We start from the raw sequence: 19,140 nt of genomic DNA, 5'->3' as shown, positions 1-19,140 counted from the left end.
TATACATGCCCTAATACAAGGTTCTTTTTTTTATATTTTTGTTAATATAATTATATTTTCATACAGTATACATTTCGTTCTAAAGATCATTTAAGCAATGGATGGATTTTCAATTATCTGATTGAGGAGAATTTTATAGAGCTAATCTGGGCTAAGGCGTTAATTGTTCGCAGCAGGGGTTCGTATCAATGAAAAACTAGAATTCGTTATACATTTCGATTAACAAAGAAGTTTACTACCGAATTTCAGTCAAAGTTTAACATTGAAAGATAATAGGCGTGTTTTTCCCACAATCCTTTAAGTTATACGATTATTGAGGATATGCAATTCAAGAGTGAGCAAATAAAGGCAGTATCTTCATAATGACGCGCTCCAGCACCACAGAGAAACAACCGTTACGCATTAAAATTGGAGCTACGCATCAACAACAGGCCCTGAACCGCGTGCGAACCACCAAGTATACTTGGCTAACCTTTGTCCCCCTAAACTTCTACGAACAGTTCCGTCGAGCCGTCTATTTCTACTTTCTAATAATAACGATTATATCGTTTTTCGTTAGTATGTCAGAGATGCCCATACGCTTCAAATACAATTGATACTAATATATATATACATGGTTTTGATTCCAATGTAGACGATACTATATCTCCATTAACATCACTGCTGCCGCTGCTGTTCGTTATGATAGTAACAGCGCTGAAGGAAGGTATAGAGGATTATTCACGATCGAAAAACGATAAAATGGTTAATTCAGCCAAAGGTTTGACCGCTTACAATTTTAATTCCTACATATATATATAGACATAATATAAGTGTATGGTACCTCTAAGTCGACCAGTGCCGGCTAAACCGCTCTTATTTTGTTATTATTATTATGCTTTAGTAACAATTATACGAAATGGAAAGGAACAGTGCATCGATTCGGAATACGTACAACAAGGCGATCTGGTGGTAGTGACTAGTAAGAGCTACATTCCATGCGATTTGGTATTGCTTCACTCGTCTTCGGAAAATAACATCTGCGTTGTGAACACGGCGAACTTAGATGGCGAAACGAATCTTAAGCCAGTCTTTGCACCCACTAACTACACCTACGATTTGGGAGCCATTGTTAACCACTTAATCCACATAGTATGTGAACGCCCAACGCCTGATCTCTACAACTTTAATGGACGTATAGAAACGCTCACAAATGGCACAGACAATCCTGAAGCAATACCATTGACAATCGAGAATCTTCTGTTACGTGGTGTACGCATTCGAGGACCAGAGCGTGCGGTAGGCTGTGCCATTTATACAGGGATGTACACAAAACTCCAACTAAACAGCCGCTATACGGGCAACAAATCCGCCTCTAGTGAGCACTACATCAACAAATTCATTATAGCTCTGATCGTGGGAATGGTAGTTGTTGTTCTAATACTCTACCTAATCGAACGGTAAGAGCATACATTTTTTTAAAACTTACTGAGATAGAAAAGACCTTCTTACTATGTGAGATTGTGTCAGATTAATTTTAACTGTCATAAATAATTTGTAATATGTCAACATTAATGAGCAAGCATTTCTTTTTAGTTTTTTTTATACCCTGAACCCATTGAAAATGGGAAATCAGGGTATAATGGTTTTGTTAAAAGTATGTAACAGGCAGAAGGAGGTGTGGCAGACCCCACAAAGTATATATATTAGTAAAGTAAAGTATATATATATATAAAGCTGAATCAATTTGGCCCTGTCCGTCTGTCTGTCCGTCCGTCCGTCTGTCTGTCCGTATGTATGAACGCGTCGATCTCAGAAGATATAAGAGCTAGAGACTTTTTTATCGATAAAAAACCTTATCGAAGATCAGTTAAAAAATTATATCTCGTACATCTTTCAAGCTAGAGTGTCGAAATTTAATATGTATATTAAGATTCATTTTATACAATTTCGGTTTTTGTTAAAATTTACCCCTCACACCTAAAGCCACCCCCTCGCCCTTATCTTTGTAAAAGTCGTATATCAAATACTAGAGACTTGTGCTTTGGTATACACATACATTTCAACATTATGATTACGTTCTGAAAGATTCATTACGATTTAATTATTCAACAAATAATTTCTCATAATATTGCCAACACTGCAGCGCAGCCCAAGCGCAATCGCCTGTATATGAGTGTGTATGTGTGTGTGTGTGTGCGTGTGTTTGTGTTTGTTTGTATGCGTGTGTGTGCGTGTATTTGTTGCATGTGTGTGTGCTAATTATTATTGAAATATCAGTTGCTTGTAGGGTTCAGGGGATCTCGTAGTCGAGCAGTCTCGACTAGAGCTCTCTTACTTGTTTTTTCTCATACCGAATAATTAGTGAGTGCTCAACAATATCTAAAGCATGAACAAGTTTCTTATTTTAGTTGTATAATTAATGTTAAATTATCCTCCTATCAAATGGCAAAGATATCTCTTGTCCTTAGCAAAGGAGATTTTTTGGGACGCAGGTTAGTTACCATAATTAAAATGAAGGGACAAATAATGCAATACCCATTCTTATCTTGCAATTCTTAAAACTTAAGGAAGTATTTGTATGTTCCAGATCAACATTCTTGTTTGAGTACCTATACATACTTATTTTTATTTTTAGCCAAAAAGTAGCCGAAGTTTATCCAACTATTTACTATTTGGGACTCTCTACTGAGTACAACACGATTTGGCAAATAGTTGAGGATTTCCTATCATTTTTAATTTTATTTAACTATATGGTGCCTATTTCAATGTATATGAATATTGAACTCTACCGAGTTTTCGGCGCTCTCTTTATGAGATCCGACATTAATTTATACGACGAGGAGACTGATCAGCCCTGTGAAGTGAATGCGTCCAATTTGAATGAAGATCTCGGCCAGATCAACATATTATTTTCAGATAAAACTGGAACTCTAACAAAAAATCAAATGATCTTTCTCAAGTGCTATGTCGATGGACATAACTACGTTTTACAAAATAACCAATTGTATTGCCCCGATAGAGACGAAAGTTACGAACTAGGCGCAATGGATGTAAGTAATACTGAATCCTAACCCATTTTCCAATCTAAAGCAAATCTATTATTGCTCAGGCCGATGTGCAGGTCTTATTTGAGGCGTTAGCCTTATGTCATACAGTGGAAGTAATGTCTAGCTCTGACGATAAATCAACAGAAGGTCAATCGATTAAGGATAGCTTAGTAGCTACAGGTATTATTGACAGATATCAAGCATCTAGCCCAGACGAGAAGGCCATACTCGAGGGCTGCGCTAAGTTGGGTTTAATTTTTGAGGGCACCGATAACAACTCAATGCGTCTCAGCCGAATCCTTAACGATCAAAATTATGACGTTGTGCAGTATGAGCGCCTTCATGTGCTCGAGTTTAGCTCGGAGAGAAAACGCATGAGCATTATTATTCGGGATGAAATGGGCATTATTTGGCTGTATAGTAAAGGCGCTGAAGCGTCCATACTACCACGCTGCAAGCCAACATCGCCTACTACAAAAACTGACGTCCAAATAACGCAATATGCCAAAGAGGGTCTTAGGACCCTTGCTGTCGCCAGACGCCGGCTGACTGAAGATGAATATGTTACATTCGTTGCATCCTACAAAGAGGCCAGCATTCAACTCACGGATCGCAAAGAGCTTCTGGCACTATGTTACGAGACTATTGAAGTGGGTAAGTGTGATAGATACATATAAATAAGTCATATATGTATATGTACAAGTTAGATTCTCTAATAACATTTACTTATCAAAGTAAAGATATCTTTTCTTCGATTTTCTACTTCAGATTTCGATCTGCTGGGTGCAACGGCTTTGGAAGACGCACTCCAGGATGAAGTTGACAAAACGTTGATCGCGCTACAGGAAGCTGGCTTAAAGATTTGGGTTCTTACAGGCGATAAGGTAGAAACAGCACTCTCCATTGGCAGGGCCTGCAAGCATATACCGGAAATAGCCGAGGTTCACTTTCTTATTAATATAACCGTATGTGAAGCGCTGCAAAAGCGGTTGAATCAGATCGAACTTGGCATAACATCCGCTACATCGAAACCCACTTGTCTGGTCATCGACGGTATAACGGTATCCGCTCTACTCACGCAATTGCCAAAACAATTCACTGATGTGGCCCTCAAGTGCAAGGCCGTGCTCTGCTGTCGTTTGAGTCCTCTGCAGAAGAGCGAAATAGTTATGCTTATAAAGAAGTCGGGCCAGCACATTACAGCAGCTATTGGTGATGGCGCCAATGATGTGTCCATGATTCAGGAAGCTCACATTGGTATTGGCATATCCGGCGTGGAGGGCAAGCAGGCAGCCCGCAGCGCTGACTATGCAATTGCTAAGTTCTTTATGCTGCAACGTCTGCTCCTGGTGCATGGACATTATAATAATGAACGATTGGCGTTTATGGTGCTTTTTTACTGCTACAAGAATATAATAATCACAGGTTGCATGGCTCTGTTTCAAGTATACGATTTGTACTCGGCGACATCTGTCTATAACGAACTTTTCTTATGGCTGTTTGATATCATTTACATATCCTTCAGCTTTACGTATTTGGCCATGTCCGATAAACGTTATAGTGAGAGCACATTGTTGAGGTAAGTAAAATGCTCTGACATCCAATAAATATCATTTCATAGTTCTATTCGACTACCAGATTTCCGACATTATATAAAGGAATTGCCCACAACAAGCTGACCTCGTGGAAGGCATTTCTAATGTGGATTTTAAACGCTGCCCTTCAAACTCTCATAATTTTCTTCTTTGCCTATGCCATTTTATATGACAATAATGTTGTGTTCAACGAAGGACAAACTGCAGATTTCTCAACTTTTGGAACTATGCTTATAATGGTACTCGTAATTGTAGGCAATTTGAAGGTATTGCTAGTCTCACACTACATGAGTTACCTTAACTTTGCATTTATTATTGTATCGATTCTGGCATTTATATTAAGCACTTACCTTTATAATTTAGATAGTGGCAGTACCCTGTACCATGTGTACAACATGTTTTTGAGTTCGCTTCCTATGTGGCTATATGTTATAATTTGTACGGTAGCATGTTTGCTGCCTGACTTTTTAATGAGAGCCATTAACGACATGTTCTTAGATAGGCTCGAGTGAACATTAGTAAATCATTAATCACTAACTGATAATATCTGCATGATATACTGCCCAATAAAACATAAAAGTCAAATTATTAATATTGTTTCACATTTAAATTTCAAAAATGTATATCGATATGTCGCTGTTCCAGGGCTGCTCAACTTTTAACTGACTGCAGTTAGTGGTACAGCTGTGTAGTAAAATTGAACCACTAACCAGAGAACACATAGACCGGACACGTAGTGTAAAGTGTTTTGCACACTTTTTTTTTGACATTACGACCCACACCACTTCGTATTTGCTCGGCTCCTAACTTTTAGGTTCAGGCTACTAAAATATTCGAGAGCACAATCATTTTGCTTCTGGCGCTCGACCAAGATGGTCGATGATTGAACAAAAGATCCCTCTGTGCTCAATGTTTCCCTTGCTCTCTCTCTCTCTCTGTGCTCTTTGCTCTCTCAAATGTGTATATGTGTGTATGCATGTGAGCACAAGCAGCAGCTCAGCTGCCAGCTCACGAAAATTGAAATTTCTTCGCAGCAAGAACCCATGCCTTCCCTTCTGTGTGAAGAGTATACCGAACTTATCAAACCGTTTGCCAAGCTCGTACAAAATATGTATATGTGTTTTCGATTTTAATTGTGGAAAGGGTATGAAAGCGTTGGTGCTCATGATGAAAATGCTTTCGCGGCGAGCGTGCACACACACAGTCTTTGTTGCTACATATATTATGAGCGTTTGTGTGCCTGTGTGCGTAGCACTTGCTGCCTGTAGCAATTTTAGGTCCCAGCATTTGCATTTGGTTGATCTTGAGAAGTGCGCACACTTATATATGTACATACATATGTATGTATGATTGTATGTACGCAGGGGACGCGATGCCCACAATTGTGGAATATCACTTGTAGAAGCATTTGTATGCCTATGTGCCCTTACATGTGCGTTTGTGTGTGTGCATGTGTGTATGCATGGGACGAGAACATTGGTGTGCATGTGTATATGCATGGGACGAGAACATTGGCTGCCTACCTCAACTAAGAATTGTCTGAATGATTTTGGGTTCGAATTGAAGAGGCGCGCTTATAACTAAAGTGACAAGTGCATATGCCAATTCTTTTTAGAAGTTTTTTTTTTATTGGCATGCACCTGTATATATGTAACTATATGTACAGGTACAAAGGATCGAAAATCGCATCCCATTTGTATACTGAGCCAAAAAAGGTACTAAACTTTTTTTTTTAATTCCTTCTGATAGCCAACCCACGATCATTAAAATTAAATCCAGGTGCTTAAATATAAGCGCGAGTAACTATACTACACACACACACATACAGTATGAGTTATTCGACGGTCACAGTGCCACAAAGAATTGGCATATGCACTTGTCACTTTAGTTAATCAGCTACTTACATAAATACATACATATGTATGTACATATGTATAAGCGCGCCTCTTCATTTCGAACCCAAAATCATTCAGACAATTCTAAGTTGAGGTAGGCACACGCCAATGTTCATGTCCCATGCATACACACAAGCACACACACAAACGCACATGTAAGGGCACATAGGCATACAAATGCTTCTACAAGTGATATTCCACAATTGTGGGCATCGCGTCCCCTGCGTACATACAATCATACATACATATGTATGTACATATATAAGTGTGCGCACTTCTCAAGATCAACCAAATGCAAATGCTGGGACCTAAAATTGCTACAGGCAGCAAGTGCTACGCACACAGGCACACAAACGCTCATAATATATGTAGCAACAAAGACTGTGTGTGTGCACGCTCGCCGCGAAAGCATTTTCATCATGAGCACCAACGCTTTCATACCCTTTCCACAATTAAAATCGAAAACACATATACATATTTTGTACGAGCTTGGCAAACGGTTTGATAAGTTCGGTATACTCTTCACACAGAAGGGAAGGCATGGGTTCTTGCTGCGAAGAAATTTCAATTTTCGTGAGCTGGCAGCTGAGCTGCTGCTTGTGCTCACATGCATACACACATATACACATTTGAGAGAGCAAAGAGCACAGAGAGAGAGAGAGAGCAAGGGAAACATTGAGCACAGAGGGATCTTTTGTTCAACCATCGACCATCTTGGTCGAGCGCCAGAAGCAAAATGATTGTGCTCTCGAATATTTTAGTAGCCTGAACCTAAAAGTTAGGAGCCGAGCAAATACGAAGTGGTGTGGGTCGTAATGTCAAAAAAAAAGTGTGCAAAACACTTTACACTACGTGTCCGGTCTATGTGTTCTCTGGTTAGTGATTGAACACATTATAAGACTGCTTGCGTTGGCTGAAGTGTGTCAGGAATGTGAGTACATCTATTTATTCGTAAATACATATTAATCGATTATTTATACATTTATTTACTAATTATTATTCTAAAAACAAGAACAATTTCGTCATTAATGTTTTAATCAGGGTTTAAGGCTTTTAATTTTCAAACACAGAACACTAATAGTTATCATAAAAAATAAATAAAAATAAACCATATAAAAATATATCGATTGTTTATCAGCGATATCGAAATCAACGATGCACCGATTAACTATATACATGCCTCAAGCTAATAAAAAGAAATAATAATATAGATTTAAAAAAAATTTTGTTACTGGAGAAATTGTATATAAAATAATAATGGAGGTCGAATACGATGATTCTGGCTGGCAGGGCCGCACAAAACAACAGTCAGGTGCCGAGGTATACACAAACTTTGACGTTTATGTCAACTAAGTCTAATCAATCCAATGAAAACAAAAACTTGTTTGCTTTTATTAATTTCTAAACCAAGGAGACGCACGAAGATAATCCGCAGAAAACAATACAAGAATGTCTCGAAAAATTCTTAACGCCCGACTACATAATGGAACCAGGAATTTTCACACAGCTCAAGCGCTACTTTCAATCCGGCGGTTCACCTGAAGAAGTGATATCGATGCTATCTGAGAACTATAAAGCCGTAGCCCAAATGGCCAATCTGCTGGCCGAGTGGTTAATTTTGGCTGGTGTGAAAGTAACGGAAGTCCAGGCCATGGTAGAGAATCATTTAAAGGAGATGATTCTAAAATCGTTTGACCCAAAAAAAGCAGACACCATATTTACCGAGGAGGGCGAGACGCCGGACTGGCTCACAGAAATGATAGATCACTATACGTGGCGATCTCTAATATATCGCTTGGCTGAAGAATACCCGGATTGCTTGATGCTTAACTTTACTATAAAACTCATATCAGATGCGGGCTTCCAGAGTGAAATTACATCTATCTCAACAGCCGCCCAGCAAATTGAAGTTTTTTCTCGAGTTCTCAAAACTTCAATTGTTAAATTTCTAAATAATCCCGACGATGTGCATGGTGCCATTCAGGAATGCGCTCGCATGGTCTGCCACGGTCAGCACACGTATGTCTATTCGCAGGTGTTGATTCAAGTGCTCAGCCAAGAGCAGAAAGGTGGCTTCAATATGAAACGTTTGTCCCAGGAAATCATCAAATACGCATTGCAGAAGTACTTTTAATATATTGAAACTAAGGCATCCAATACAAACATTATCTTTTGACGTTTATTTTAGTAATCAGAACGTAACACCCATTACAATGGCATTAAATGGATCGGCGGTATATCCCCAGGCGTGTCAGGCTCTTACCTCCATGTTGACCCGCAATACCTTGAATCCGGCGGATATTACCGTACTATTTCGAAATTATTCTGGCTCTGACCCACCACCAATAGATTTGATACGTAATCCGCAGTTTTTAGAACTTTTGGTAGATGCGCTCTTCCGTTCTGGTGTTAAAATAAATCCGGAACACAAGCCCAAATATATTTTCTTGTTGGCATATGCCTCTTCTGTTATTGATCAGCCAGCTAAGAAGAGACCCATGACCGAAAGAACTTTAAATAAAGACGAACTAAAGAGCACAATTCAGGCAATAGAAAAGGCACATGCTATATGCAATGTAGACCAAGGATCCACTGAACTCATTGCGGAGCTACAGACGCTCTATAACTGCATAAAGTAAGAACTTAAGTCATGAACAAAATATAATTGTTCATATTTATTATTCTTCTGTTTTCCTGCCTACTTAGGTATCCAGTTGTTGGGGTTGGCGTAATCCGATGGATAGAAAATGTTGTAATGGAACCATCATATTTCAAACTGTCGACGGATAGTTGTCCCACACATTTGGCAGTGCTCGATGAGGTTGCTGGAGTTCATCCAACATTGCAGCAGCAAATTCTTTTTTTACTTATCCGCTTATTCGAGTCCAAACAAGATGAACTGGAGATACTTGTGCAACTTGAAATGAAAAAGATGATACTGGATCGCATGGTGAATTTGTTGACACGCGGTTGTGTCGTACCAGTGCTGCGATACATCAAACAATGCTGTGCAATCGAAGACACTGACATTTCGTTGATTCGGTATTTCGTTACCGAAGTGCTAGAAACTATAACCCATCCCTACTCGGTCGAGTTTGTACAACTCTTTCTACCAATGGTTGAGAACGAGGAGATTACAGGTACAATGCGTGGCGAGGGTGACAACGATCCCGTATCTGAATTTATTGGTGAGTGTTATTTAGAAGAAGAATACCTTAGATATACCTGTATATATCTGACATATTTCTTTCTATTTTTCAGTTCACTGTAAGGCGCATTTTATTACTGTATAGCAGGCAAATAATTTCTAATATAAGCTCAAAGTTTTTTTTTAGCTTTTAAGTTCATATTCATTTGTGTAATCAGTAAAGTCCAGTTTTCTACTTACAAAATTTGTCTTGATATATTCTCTCTCTCTCTCACACACTCAAAATCACAAACACATGCTCGCTCTGATCGATGTATGTATATTAATGAAAATCAACATTTAAAGGTTCAAATCACATAGATTTATTGCAACCAATGATCGTTAGTAACTCATACAAAAGTTTAATCGTATCAATGCGCATTTACATATAAATATACACTAAATAGTCCGATTGTTTTTGTCCATACATATACAGTCGTCTGTGATGAACTCTTTAAAAGAGCTTGAATACAGGTAAATGTAATATGGGTGGACCAACAAAAAAAAAGTATTTGAATAATTTCGCTCTATGACTTAGATAATTTTAAAATGAATTTAGGCATACCGAAGACTGCGCACTGGAGCCTGGATAGTGCAGTCCAGGTTTTATTAAACTGCAGACATTAATCGTTAATTATATTAGTCGTCGTATTTTGAAGTTTCAGTCGTCTTTATGAACAAAATAAAGGTGACTAAAAAGGTTACAAATTAAAATTAAGATAGACAAAAACTTAAGTTTGATAAAATCAGAGTTAATCATAAGCAGACACACCCACTTGCTGCTTACTATTGAATTTGATTTTGATCATCAACATATAAGTTAAAATTCATTCGATATCAATTAAATATGTAGCTTTGGTTGGCAGCGTATGAAAATTTTGAGCTAATTTAGAGATGATTTAATTGCTTTTCTTAACATCTTTGCTATCGCCATCCTTGGCCTGGCCACGCCCCAAGATCTTGGCCAAACTATCCCATATACCACCGAAGAAGATAGCACAGCACAAGTTCTCCAATGGCAGGAAGGGATCGTGAATACCCAGCAAGATAGAAGACAGTTTAAAGTACACCAAGAAGATAACAATGCCAAAATAGACTAAGGCATGTGGCGCTGAGATCCAATCGGTCTTTTTATCTAGCACAAAAATAATGGAGGCCAGCAAAGACGCTTTCGTATAACTGAAAGCACAAAGCAACCCATAATGACAGTATAAACAAACACAAAATGAGATCGATTCACTTACAAGGATGGCTGCATGAATTCCATTGCTGTCGGTGTCCACGCACCCCTTATGAGACGCTCGATCAGCTTGGTGAAGCCAGCGCCATTGCCCTTAAGAGTGCCAATTATGATCATGATTATCCAGGCATTCGGATATAGTTTGGCCGCATGTCCTACTCCGTCGTAGACTTTCTTCGCTCGATAAATTTCTTTCATGGCACTGGCCACAATTTTCACAGGTAAAAACTTGGCCACTTTGTATCCAATATCGAAGGGTGTATAAAAAACTATATACCTGCAAAAAAAAAAATGTGATTGCATTGCATATACATATGTGATTGTTGTTAACTAACCACACAGCTGTGCCTACGAGGAGTTGTCCGGTGTTTTTCAATGGTGCTAAGATGGGCTCCCCGAGTAACCCGTTGGCCACCATGCCGCCCGCGAATATTACCAGCATTGTGGATAGCCAACATGCCAGCGGATGTTTCCGCGAGAAGGCCTGAGCGTTGGCGCCTAAATCCTCGCGCACGGCCAGCGCGGCAAGTAAACTGTGCGCGATATCAAAGAACGGAAACATTTTTAGCTTGATGACCTGATTGGCCACATCCAAAAACGCTTCCGGGTCCATGATCACAGCTGATCTTGTATCCTTTCCTCACTGATGATATTCTTTATAAGGCAGAGAACATAACAAGAAAAATATTATTATTTGTATAGCAGTTTGTGAGATGCAAATGTGTGTACATAAAAATAGAGGAATGCCGCGAAAATTCTAGAAAATATGTTTTTTTGAATTTCCTTTAGCTTTTAAAGTTTACAGTTTGCTCTGGTTTTTTGATCCGCAGCTACATATGTATGTATATTAATTATAAGATTTTCACAATAGTTATATAATTAGAGGCAACTTGAAGCAACAATTTGCAATGAGCAATAAAATAATTTGCGGCATGCAAAGAATGCCTATGTACGAATATATGAATATACATATGTATATATATATACATATATTCATGGATATGGAATACACTTGCTCTGGTTTCTTACACTTTCTCTTGTAATTTAAAATGAAGCTCTTTTAACCCGCGCCGTGATGCTAAAAGATGTAGAAGTTGTCGGATTGTATGTTAATGTCGAAAAACATAAAAACAAATTCTAAGTCTAAATAAAAATGTCGCTGCTTTGCCAGAGCTCCAAAAATAAATTTCACCGATGAAACGGCGAGGGCTCTAAGAGGTGTACACCGGGTCCCCGTGCCAATCCGTCTGCTTGTCTACTTGCCCGTTCGCCTGCTCATCCGTTTTTACAGTTCTCTCAGAGTATTTGTGTGAATATATAAATACATACATACATACATATGTTCATGTAGACATCACTCGCTGGCGCCGACTATTTTCGAGCGAATATTTGAAGGTACATGTGTGTGTACATATGTACATACATATGTATGTATGCATAATACGTGTGTAATATTTGATATTTGTAAGACATTTCCTTTTACCGCCCACACGCATTTCCGGTTACAGCTTCTTAAAGAGTCTGCCGCGTATGCAATTTTTTTTTATGAAAAAGTGTCAACACTTAAATATAATTCTACATATGTATGTACATACATATTTGGTGGTCCATATACATATAATTTAACAAATTACCTACGTCTGCACGCGAACAACGGATAGCTGAGTGCAGCACGAGCACGGGGAGACTGGGCTCGAACCGGGCCCGTATATTACATGCTCATGTTAATTCGATAAGTTTACGTCGCTCTTGAAGACTATGTTTTATATTTAGAATCTGTGAGTTCTTATTCTGAGAAACAACCGAAATATTTATTTACGTATGTATATCCATGTATGTGTAAATAACTGATTAAGCGGGTAAGATTGTGTCTCATAATTGAAAGTTTGCTGTGCAACACTTAATTCTTGTGTTTGCTTATGTATTTAAATAAAACAGGTTACGCAAAGAAATACTTGGTCATTTTTATTTATGTTTTTATTTATTTTTACGCTTTGTTATCTTTTGACGTTTTACTTTCCTACTTAAAGGTTTGTTTATGTTTTCTAATTTAACTGTTTGCCGGTCACATCGTTTCCTAGTTCTTTCTTGTTTATCACGACACCGATACAAATTAAATCGAAACAAATTTAAAGCTATCGATAGGTATATGAATCTTGTATAATCGATATATCGATGTCTCAATTATCAAAATTTTTAATGTTTTTTGTCATCACTAACTTACTGTATTTTTTGTGTTTTTACAAATTCCAATGAAAATTCCCAAAACTTCAGCGAACTCCTATTGAATAAATCCGTCCACACGAGACCGTATCTCGGCATATTTAGTAAAGAAACCAACATACGCCAATTCACACAGTTCATACAATCAATTTATTTATAATTATATGCATGCATATTTATTGTTTGTACAAAAAGTGGTGCATATTATTATATTGCCTTTAACAATATAAAGGGCTCACGAAAAAAGGTAAGTGCCATTTACAGTTAAATACATACAAAAGAATATCATTTTGTTTTCTTTTGGACCAAAGAAATCTATATTTATTTAAATACATACATACATACGTATGTATAAGCCAACATACACATGCTCTCATAAGCGCACATATTCAAACTCACGCACTCATTGTAGATCTTGGCTTATTTGGTGAAACTGATTTGCACAATTTAAAGGTCGAAGCCGTTGGTGCTCATTAGCAAGGGAATTTAGATTAAGTATACCATAATATAGAGATAACCCTAGTGAGTTCTGTTATGCTATTTAGACTTTCATAGATATATGTACAAAAACCATTTATGCTATCTTCTCATTGTTACTAACTAAACATTAACAGTGGCACGCATACATACAGTGGCTCACACCTTATTTCGTGCAGCAGCATAGTACAACTTTGAAACCGTATTCCCGCTAAACCAGTAAAGATATCCAAAAAATTTAAATGAGGTCTTATTTATTGGTTATTCATTATGTATTAACACTTTCAATTATTTTTATATTATAATTAATAAGTTTTAAAACTAAAGAAAACTAAAAAAACAGCCCTTTTCCATGTCACAGCTTATTTCGTGCACTTCACTTTCAATGACTTTATTGTCCAAAAATTCTCAAATTAGGATAATTTTTTAACTCATTTTTGTTTAATCACCTCTTTGAATAGTTATTCGATCGAGTTTACTCATTTTCGGGTGATTCCGCTGCACTATGGGTAAAAAGTCGATTTTTTTGGCATTAATTGTAAATGAAGAGCTAGGAACTTGAAATTTTAGGAATATATTATTAATATTAAAAAGGAAATTCGGATTTTTTTTTTTACAATTGGGCGTGGCATTCAAATTTTCCGCCCCTTTTACATATTTTATTAAATTAAAAATCATTACCTGTGGGCTCAAATTATTTTTAATAACTTTTTTGTACACTTTTAGCAACTTTAAATTATATTTTTATTATATTTCATTCAACTGCAAGCAAATATTAATATTTGAAGACTCTTAGGGATATATAAAATATATGCGATATAATTTTAAACTGAATGGTCTTCATATTCTTCATCTAATTTAAAATTTAACTCTAAATTTTTCTCATCTATGTTTTGGTCTTCATTTTCATCCTCATTTTCGTCTTCATTTTCTTCTTCAACTAAGGTTGGCTCCATTAAGCCTTCAAATGTTGCTGGTAATTGAAAATTGGGATCTTCCAAAAGTTCAATAACTTATTTTGGGATTTTTTTTTCTTGTTTTTCTTTTCGCGTTCTTTTAAACTGAGTGAAGAGAGAAGTGGATCAGATGAGTCTAAAGCCCTAATAAATATATCAGTTAAATTCTCTAATCGGCTACATTTCCTGGCGTGAGATTTCCTATCATTTCTATACAGCTTGTTCCGGGCTTCAGACGCGTTTTCTCCTAATATGCCATCAGAAATTATGCAAGTGCCCATAATTTGGTATCCATGCACCAAAATTTTGAGAACATCATTGATATTTCCACTTCCATTAGGCCTGGGTTTATCCACATGAAGACCCATTTCATCCCACAGCCTCCGCTTAATTTCTTGTTTACGCAATGATACCTTTTGTTTGTCGACATCCTTAACACGCCATTTTTTTAATTTCGATTCTTTCTTTGAATACAAACTCAAGGAATCGAATCCAAGCATGCAGAGGGCTAACTCCATATTGCAAATTCGTAGAAGAAGTTCTAAAAATTTCCGAAGTACGGAAGTACTTTCCAAAGTACCTTCACAATCAATTATCACCCTGCCTTCAAGCCACCTAGCATGATGCATTTTAAACCTTTCCAAATTCCGGTTGCACTTTGGCAGATGCTTCTTTATATACTCTACAAACTGCTTTACTCTTTTATCAATTAGATTATTAATATTTTCGCTAATATTATTGTTAATTTTTTCAATAATAAAGTTTTTACCGCGTCTTCTTGGCGGTTGTTGTTGGTCCATACCTCCACAAGCTCTGCACGACAAAACTCGTTTTTAACTGCAAAAACTAATTTTTTTCCAAAAGGAACAAAAAGGAGCAAACGAGGTTAATAGATTCCGAACCTGGACATAATACACAACAACTGTTATATCAAACCTCTGTGAAGTGGTGTGCTGCACAAAAGTAATACTCCACGGAACACAAGTACATTTGTTAATTTTTAGCTAAAAATACACATAGACAACACACTGGACAACTGGACAATAACACAATTACAATCAAAAAGTAATAGCAATAACTTATTGTACATACCATTAGGTACGTTTTCCATTATACACTTTTTTTTGTTTATGTTTACACAAAAGCTCCACTTTAATTGCAAGTTGAACAAAATTTTCCGCGCTTTTTATATATCAAACGCAACTATGCAACAGCTGACTTTGAGTATGTGTAAAATATTAATGGTAGTCGCTAAATTTTTAAAAAAATACTATTCAATCTAGTTGAAGTATATATATTCAATAAATAAAAGACAATTTTAAATTGTAAACAAAATTTTTTTTGAATAAATGCCAAAAAAATCGACTTTTTACCCATAGTGCGCTGGAGATTTTTGGCCAATCCTCCAACACGGCCGTTTTGAGGTCATTTTTATTGAATATTGACCATTTCCGAATGGCCACGCCCAATTTTGCCCACAAATTTTCTATAACGTTCAGGTATGACCACTGGGCCAGCGGATTTACCACATTTGGACTGTTCCAGATCAGCCAGGACTAGTCAATACCCGGTTTATTGTCTTGGTCATTTGTCTGATGCAATCGGGATCGCCCTTCTAGACCCAGTTCTTCTGCATTTTGGAGCAAATTCTTCTTCAAAAAGGATAGGTACATGTTATTGTTCATATTACCATCAATGAAAACTAAGTATCCAACTCCCAAACCCGACTTGGAGGCCCAACCATGCAACAGCCACTGCCATAGGTCATATTTGATTTTAGGTGCTGATCTTGGAGCTCAGTATTTGGTGGGCGCCAGGCAGATTGCTTCCAATCCGACCCATATATATGCACATGAGTCGAAATTTAATATATTTGCGTCGGATGGGTTCCAATATGATTGCCGCTAAGCAAATAGTGAGCTCCAAGATCAGCACCTAAAACCAAATATGATCTATGGAAGTGGCTGTTGCATGGTTGGGCCTGCAAGTCGGGTTTGGGAGTTGGATACTTAGTTTTCATTGATGGTAATATGAACAATAACATGTACCTATCCTTTTTGAAGAAGAATTTGCTCCAAAATGCAGAAGAACTGGGTCTAGAAGGGCGATCCCGATTGCATCAGACAAATGACCAAGACAATAAACCGGGTATTGACTAGTCCTGGCTGATCTGGAACAGTCCAAATGTGGTAAATCCGCTGGCCCAGTGGTCATACCTGAACGTTATAGAAAATTTGTGGGCAAAATTGGGCGTGGCCATTCGGAAATGGTCAATATTCAATAAAAATGACCTCAAAACGGCCGTGTTGGAGGATTGGCCAAAAATCTCCAGCGGAATCACCCGAAAATGAGTAAACTCGATGGAATCACTATTCAAAGAGGTGATTAAACAAAAATGAGTTAAAAAATTATCCTAATTTAACAATTTTTGGACAATAAAGTCATTGAAAGTGAAGTGCACGAAATAAGCTGTGACATGGAAAAGGGCTGTTTTTTTAGTTTTCTTTGGTTTTAAAACTTATTAATTATAATATAAAAATAATTGAAAGTGTTAATACATAATGAATAACCAATAAATAAGACCTCATTTAAATTTTTTGGATATCTTTACTGGTTTAGCGGGAATACGGTTTCAAAGTTGTACTATGATGCTGCACGAAATAAGGTGTGAGCCACTGTATATATATATATATATTATGTCCATTATATACATATGTAGAAAACAATAAGTTTTCATTGCAAGGGTTTAGCAAGTGGGAAGTGTAACAATTACTTGGATTTATGGGTACTTAAGTTCCACAAAAATAGTATGGATCTCGGTGCACTCCCGGTAAATTGGGAATTTACACGCAATTTTGTACTCGTTTGTTATTTGTTCGTATGTAATGTTTGAAATGGGGCGTTGATTTTCAGATGGCTTCGAATTCATCTAAGAAAAACAAATCGTCTGGTTTACGCATATTGTGGATACCAGGACGAAAAAGCCATCCGAAAGGTCGATTGAGTTCTACAAACAAACACATCTCATATTCGCCCACCCAAAAGAAAAGCGAGGTGTGGAGCTTGGGCGGCAGCAAGGCCCAAACTAAATTAATTGACTTGTGAGTATATTGACAATACATGCTAAGCAGTTAATAAATCACCCCCTCCTGCCTACTTTTTCAAATGATGAGTAAACCAGCAACATCATATGGCACAATACCTTCACAATTATATACATATGTATATAATCTGCTAACATATATATGTAATGTCAGCTGGCGAAGCCATTTTTAAATATCTGTTGTGTAGTTTAATTCCTGTATTGTGCTATATTTCTTTTCATTTTAATAACAAATTTTTAATGCCCATCATGTTCATATTGTTTTAGGCCCTCGCCAGAAATAAGCGGTACTTCGACTTCATCATCGTTGGCGCTGCTAGGCGGCATGTCATCGACGCTTGTGAAGAGTGTAAAAGGCGATTCGCTGAATCGTAGTAATATAACAACTCTAGATGACGCAATAGCTGTATCAGAATGCGCTACATTGCCAACAACTCCAATCGCAGCAATAACTCCAAATCTAAACAGTCCACTGTCGGAGCTGGCTCCGTCGACAGCCTCAACTGCGGCAATGCCATCCCCGATTGTTGTCACAACAGTTGAAATTCTTGATTTAGTAAGTGGTTAACAGCTTCTACATTGATGTTTCATCAGATGATCTTAATACCCATTTCAAATACAACAGCACAGTATTTTAACTCCCGATGATTTGCCGAAAGTCCCATCGCTCGGCGAAACTGACATATCAACTGCCGTTGGTTTAAATAGTTCGGCAGGGACGACAGCTTCGATAGCAACCAACTCATCTCCCTTAGCTAATAGCAAAGCCCACAACCAGACAGCTGTCAGGAGCAGCTCACCCAATAAGAACAGATACAGAAACCATAACAATAACCAGGTTAGCTTGAATTATATGGCTCATGATGTTACGAATCAACTAAACCCAAACATTCGTATGATTGTTTCTTTATCCAGGATGATATAAATTCAATTGAAAGTATTTCTAGCTTTAATAGAAATCAAATATCTTCAAATTTTGAATGGATTGATGAAATGGTGCACCAACGCAATTGCTCCGAGCTGATGCACAAAAACAAACGTAAAAAATCTAAAAGATCAGTCGTTAGCCAGGAAATGGATCAGTTAGATGGCCGCGCAGTTAAGGAGAAACATGATACGAAATCAATGGCACCTTACGATGATAATGATGAAAAGGTAGTTAAATGTCTTTACTATTCCCTCATGTGCTGCGACTGTACAATATCATAGATTTAGAAATAAACAAACGGTGCATGTGCACGTACATATGTGAATGTATGTAGCTTAAGAATGTATTAATCTAAAAACTTGCTCAAATATTTTGTATGTATGTACGGAACTTGTACATATTTATTCGGACCATACGTTAGAATGCTCTGTGCTTAAGTACAACCAGCCAGCCAGCCAGCCAGCCAGTGCAAATAATCGTGATCGTGATCAATTATTATTTTTGTCA

General features: G+C 37.4%; 5 protein-coding genes across 6 annotated transcripts in view; 4 read left to right on the top strand and 1 right to left on the bottom strand.

Moving 5' to 3' along the window:
• U2af50 (U2 small nuclear riboprotein auxiliary factor 50) overlaps positions 1–19,140 on the top strand; it is a 169,515-nt gene that overhangs the window by 98,636 nt on the left and 51,739 nt on the right. The gene's annotated exons all lie outside the window — the stretch shown is intronic.
• Positions 167–5,209, top strand: LOC108655474 (phospholipid-transporting ATPase IF). Of its 2 annotated transcripts, none has more exons than XM_089264313.1 (7): positions 167–558; positions 635–760; positions 884–1,439; positions 2,618–3,032; positions 3,092–3,683; positions 3,798–4,608; positions 4,668–5,209. In XM_089264313.1, exons 1-7 carry the CDS (start codon positions 363–365, stop codon positions 5,134–5,136), a joined length of 3,165 nt encoding a protein of 1,054 aa, XP_089120439.1. In that variant the 5' UTR covers positions 167–362; the 3' UTR covers positions 5,137–5,209. The 2 variants fall into 2 exon arrangements, with proteins under 2 accessions (XP_089120439.1, XP_089120440.1); XM_089264314.1 differs by having other exon boundaries at positions 444–554.
• TH1 (negative elongation factor complex member TH1) lies at positions 7,662–9,911 on the top strand. The gene is made up of 5 exons (XM_018107199.3): positions 7,662–7,839; positions 7,931–8,643; positions 8,708–9,154; positions 9,226–9,707; positions 9,781–9,911. The coding sequence occupies exons 1-5, from the start codon at positions 7,777–7,779 to the stop codon at positions 9,810–9,812; spliced, it is 1,737 nt and encodes a 578-aa protein (XP_017962688.1). The 5' UTR covers positions 7,662–7,776; the 3' UTR covers positions 9,813–9,911.
• Positions 10,006–12,195, bottom strand: LOC108655487 (trimeric intracellular cation channel type 1B.1). The gene is made up of 4 exons (XM_089263655.1): positions 11,976–12,195; positions 11,282–11,600; positions 10,951–11,223; positions 10,006–10,885 (listed from the first exon to the last, which is right to left on the bottom strand). The coding sequence occupies exons 2-4, from the start codon at positions 11,557–11,559 to the stop codon at positions 10,606–10,608; spliced, it is 831 nt and encodes a 276-aa protein (XP_089119781.1). The 5' UTR covers positions 11,560–11,600; positions 11,976–12,195; the 3' UTR covers positions 10,006–10,605.
• Positions 17,501–19,001, top strand: LOC108655476 (uncharacterized). The gene is made up of 4 exons (XM_030390113.2): positions 17,501–17,703; positions 17,973–18,261; positions 18,331–18,543; positions 18,621–19,001. Exons 1-4 carry the CDS (start codon positions 17,516–17,518, stop codon positions 18,912–18,914), a joined length of 984 nt encoding a protein of 327 aa, XP_030245973.1. The 5' UTR covers positions 17,501–17,515; the 3' UTR covers positions 18,915–19,001.

The sequence above is a fragment of the Drosophila navojoa genome, chromosome X (genome assembly GCF_054131105.1).
Source record: "Drosophila navojoa isolate 15081-1374.11 chromosome X, UAZ_NAV_1.0, whole genome shotgun sequence".
Classification (NCBI taxonomy): Eukaryota; Metazoa; Arthropoda; class Insecta; order Diptera; family Drosophilidae; genus Drosophila; species Drosophila navojoa.
This window is presented reverse-complemented; position numbering and strand designations above follow the sequence as displayed.

What these genes read in the sequence shown, in the direction of transcription:
- LOC108655474 (XM_089264313.1), top strand. Translation starts at nt 363, where the DNA reads ATGACGCGCTCCAGCACCACAGAGAAACAACCGTTACGCATTAAAATT. An exon ending in ACGAACTAGGCGCAATGGAT is followed by an intron (nt 3,033 to 3,091) that starts GTAAGTAATACT and finishes ATTATTGCTCAG; the next exon opens with GCCGATGTGCAGGTCTTATT. An exon ending in AGTGAGAGCACATTGTTGAG is followed by an intron (nt 4,609 to 4,667) that starts GTAAGTAAAATG and finishes TTCGACTACCAG; the next exon opens with ATTTCCGACATTATATAAAG.
- TH1 (XM_018107199.3), top strand. Translation starts at nt 7,777, where the DNA reads ATGGAGGTCGAATACGATGATTCTGGCTGGCAGGGCCGCACAAAACAA. An exon ending in AACAACAGTCAGGTGCCGAG is followed by an intron (nt 7,840 to 7,930) that starts GTATACACAAAC and finishes TTCTAAACCAAG; the next exon opens with GAGACGCACGAAGATAATCC. An exon ending in TCCCGTATCTGAATTTATTG is followed by an intron (nt 9,708 to 9,780) that starts GTGAGTGTTATT and finishes TCTATTTTTCAG; the next exon opens with TTCACTGTAAGGCGCATTTT.
- LOC108655487 (XM_089263655.1), bottom strand. Translation starts at nt 11,559, where the DNA reads ATGGACCCGGAAGCGTTTTTGGATGTGGCCAATCAGGTCATCAAGCTA. An exon ending in CTCGTAGGCACAGCTGTGTG is followed by an intron (nt 11,224 to 11,281) that starts GTTAGTTAACAA and finishes TTTTTTTTGCAG; the next exon opens with GTATATAGTTTTTTATACAC. An exon ending in GAATTCATGCAGCCATCCTT is followed by an intron (nt 10,886 to 10,950) that starts GTAAGTGAATCG and finishes TTGTGCTTTCAG; the next exon opens with TTATACGAAAGCGTCTTTGC.
- LOC108655476 (XM_030390113.2), top strand. Translation starts at nt 17,516, where the DNA reads ATGGCTTCGAATTCATCTAAGAAAAACAAATCGTCTGGTTTACGCATA. An exon ending in CAGTTGAAATTCTTGATTTA is followed by an intron (nt 18,262 to 18,330) that starts GTAAGTGGTTAA and finishes CAAATACAACAG; the next exon opens with CACAGTATTTTAACTCCCGA. An exon ending in GAAACCATAACAATAACCAG is followed by an intron (nt 18,544 to 18,620) that starts GTTAGCTTGAAT and finishes TTCTTTATCCAG; the next exon opens with GATGATATAAATTCAATTGA.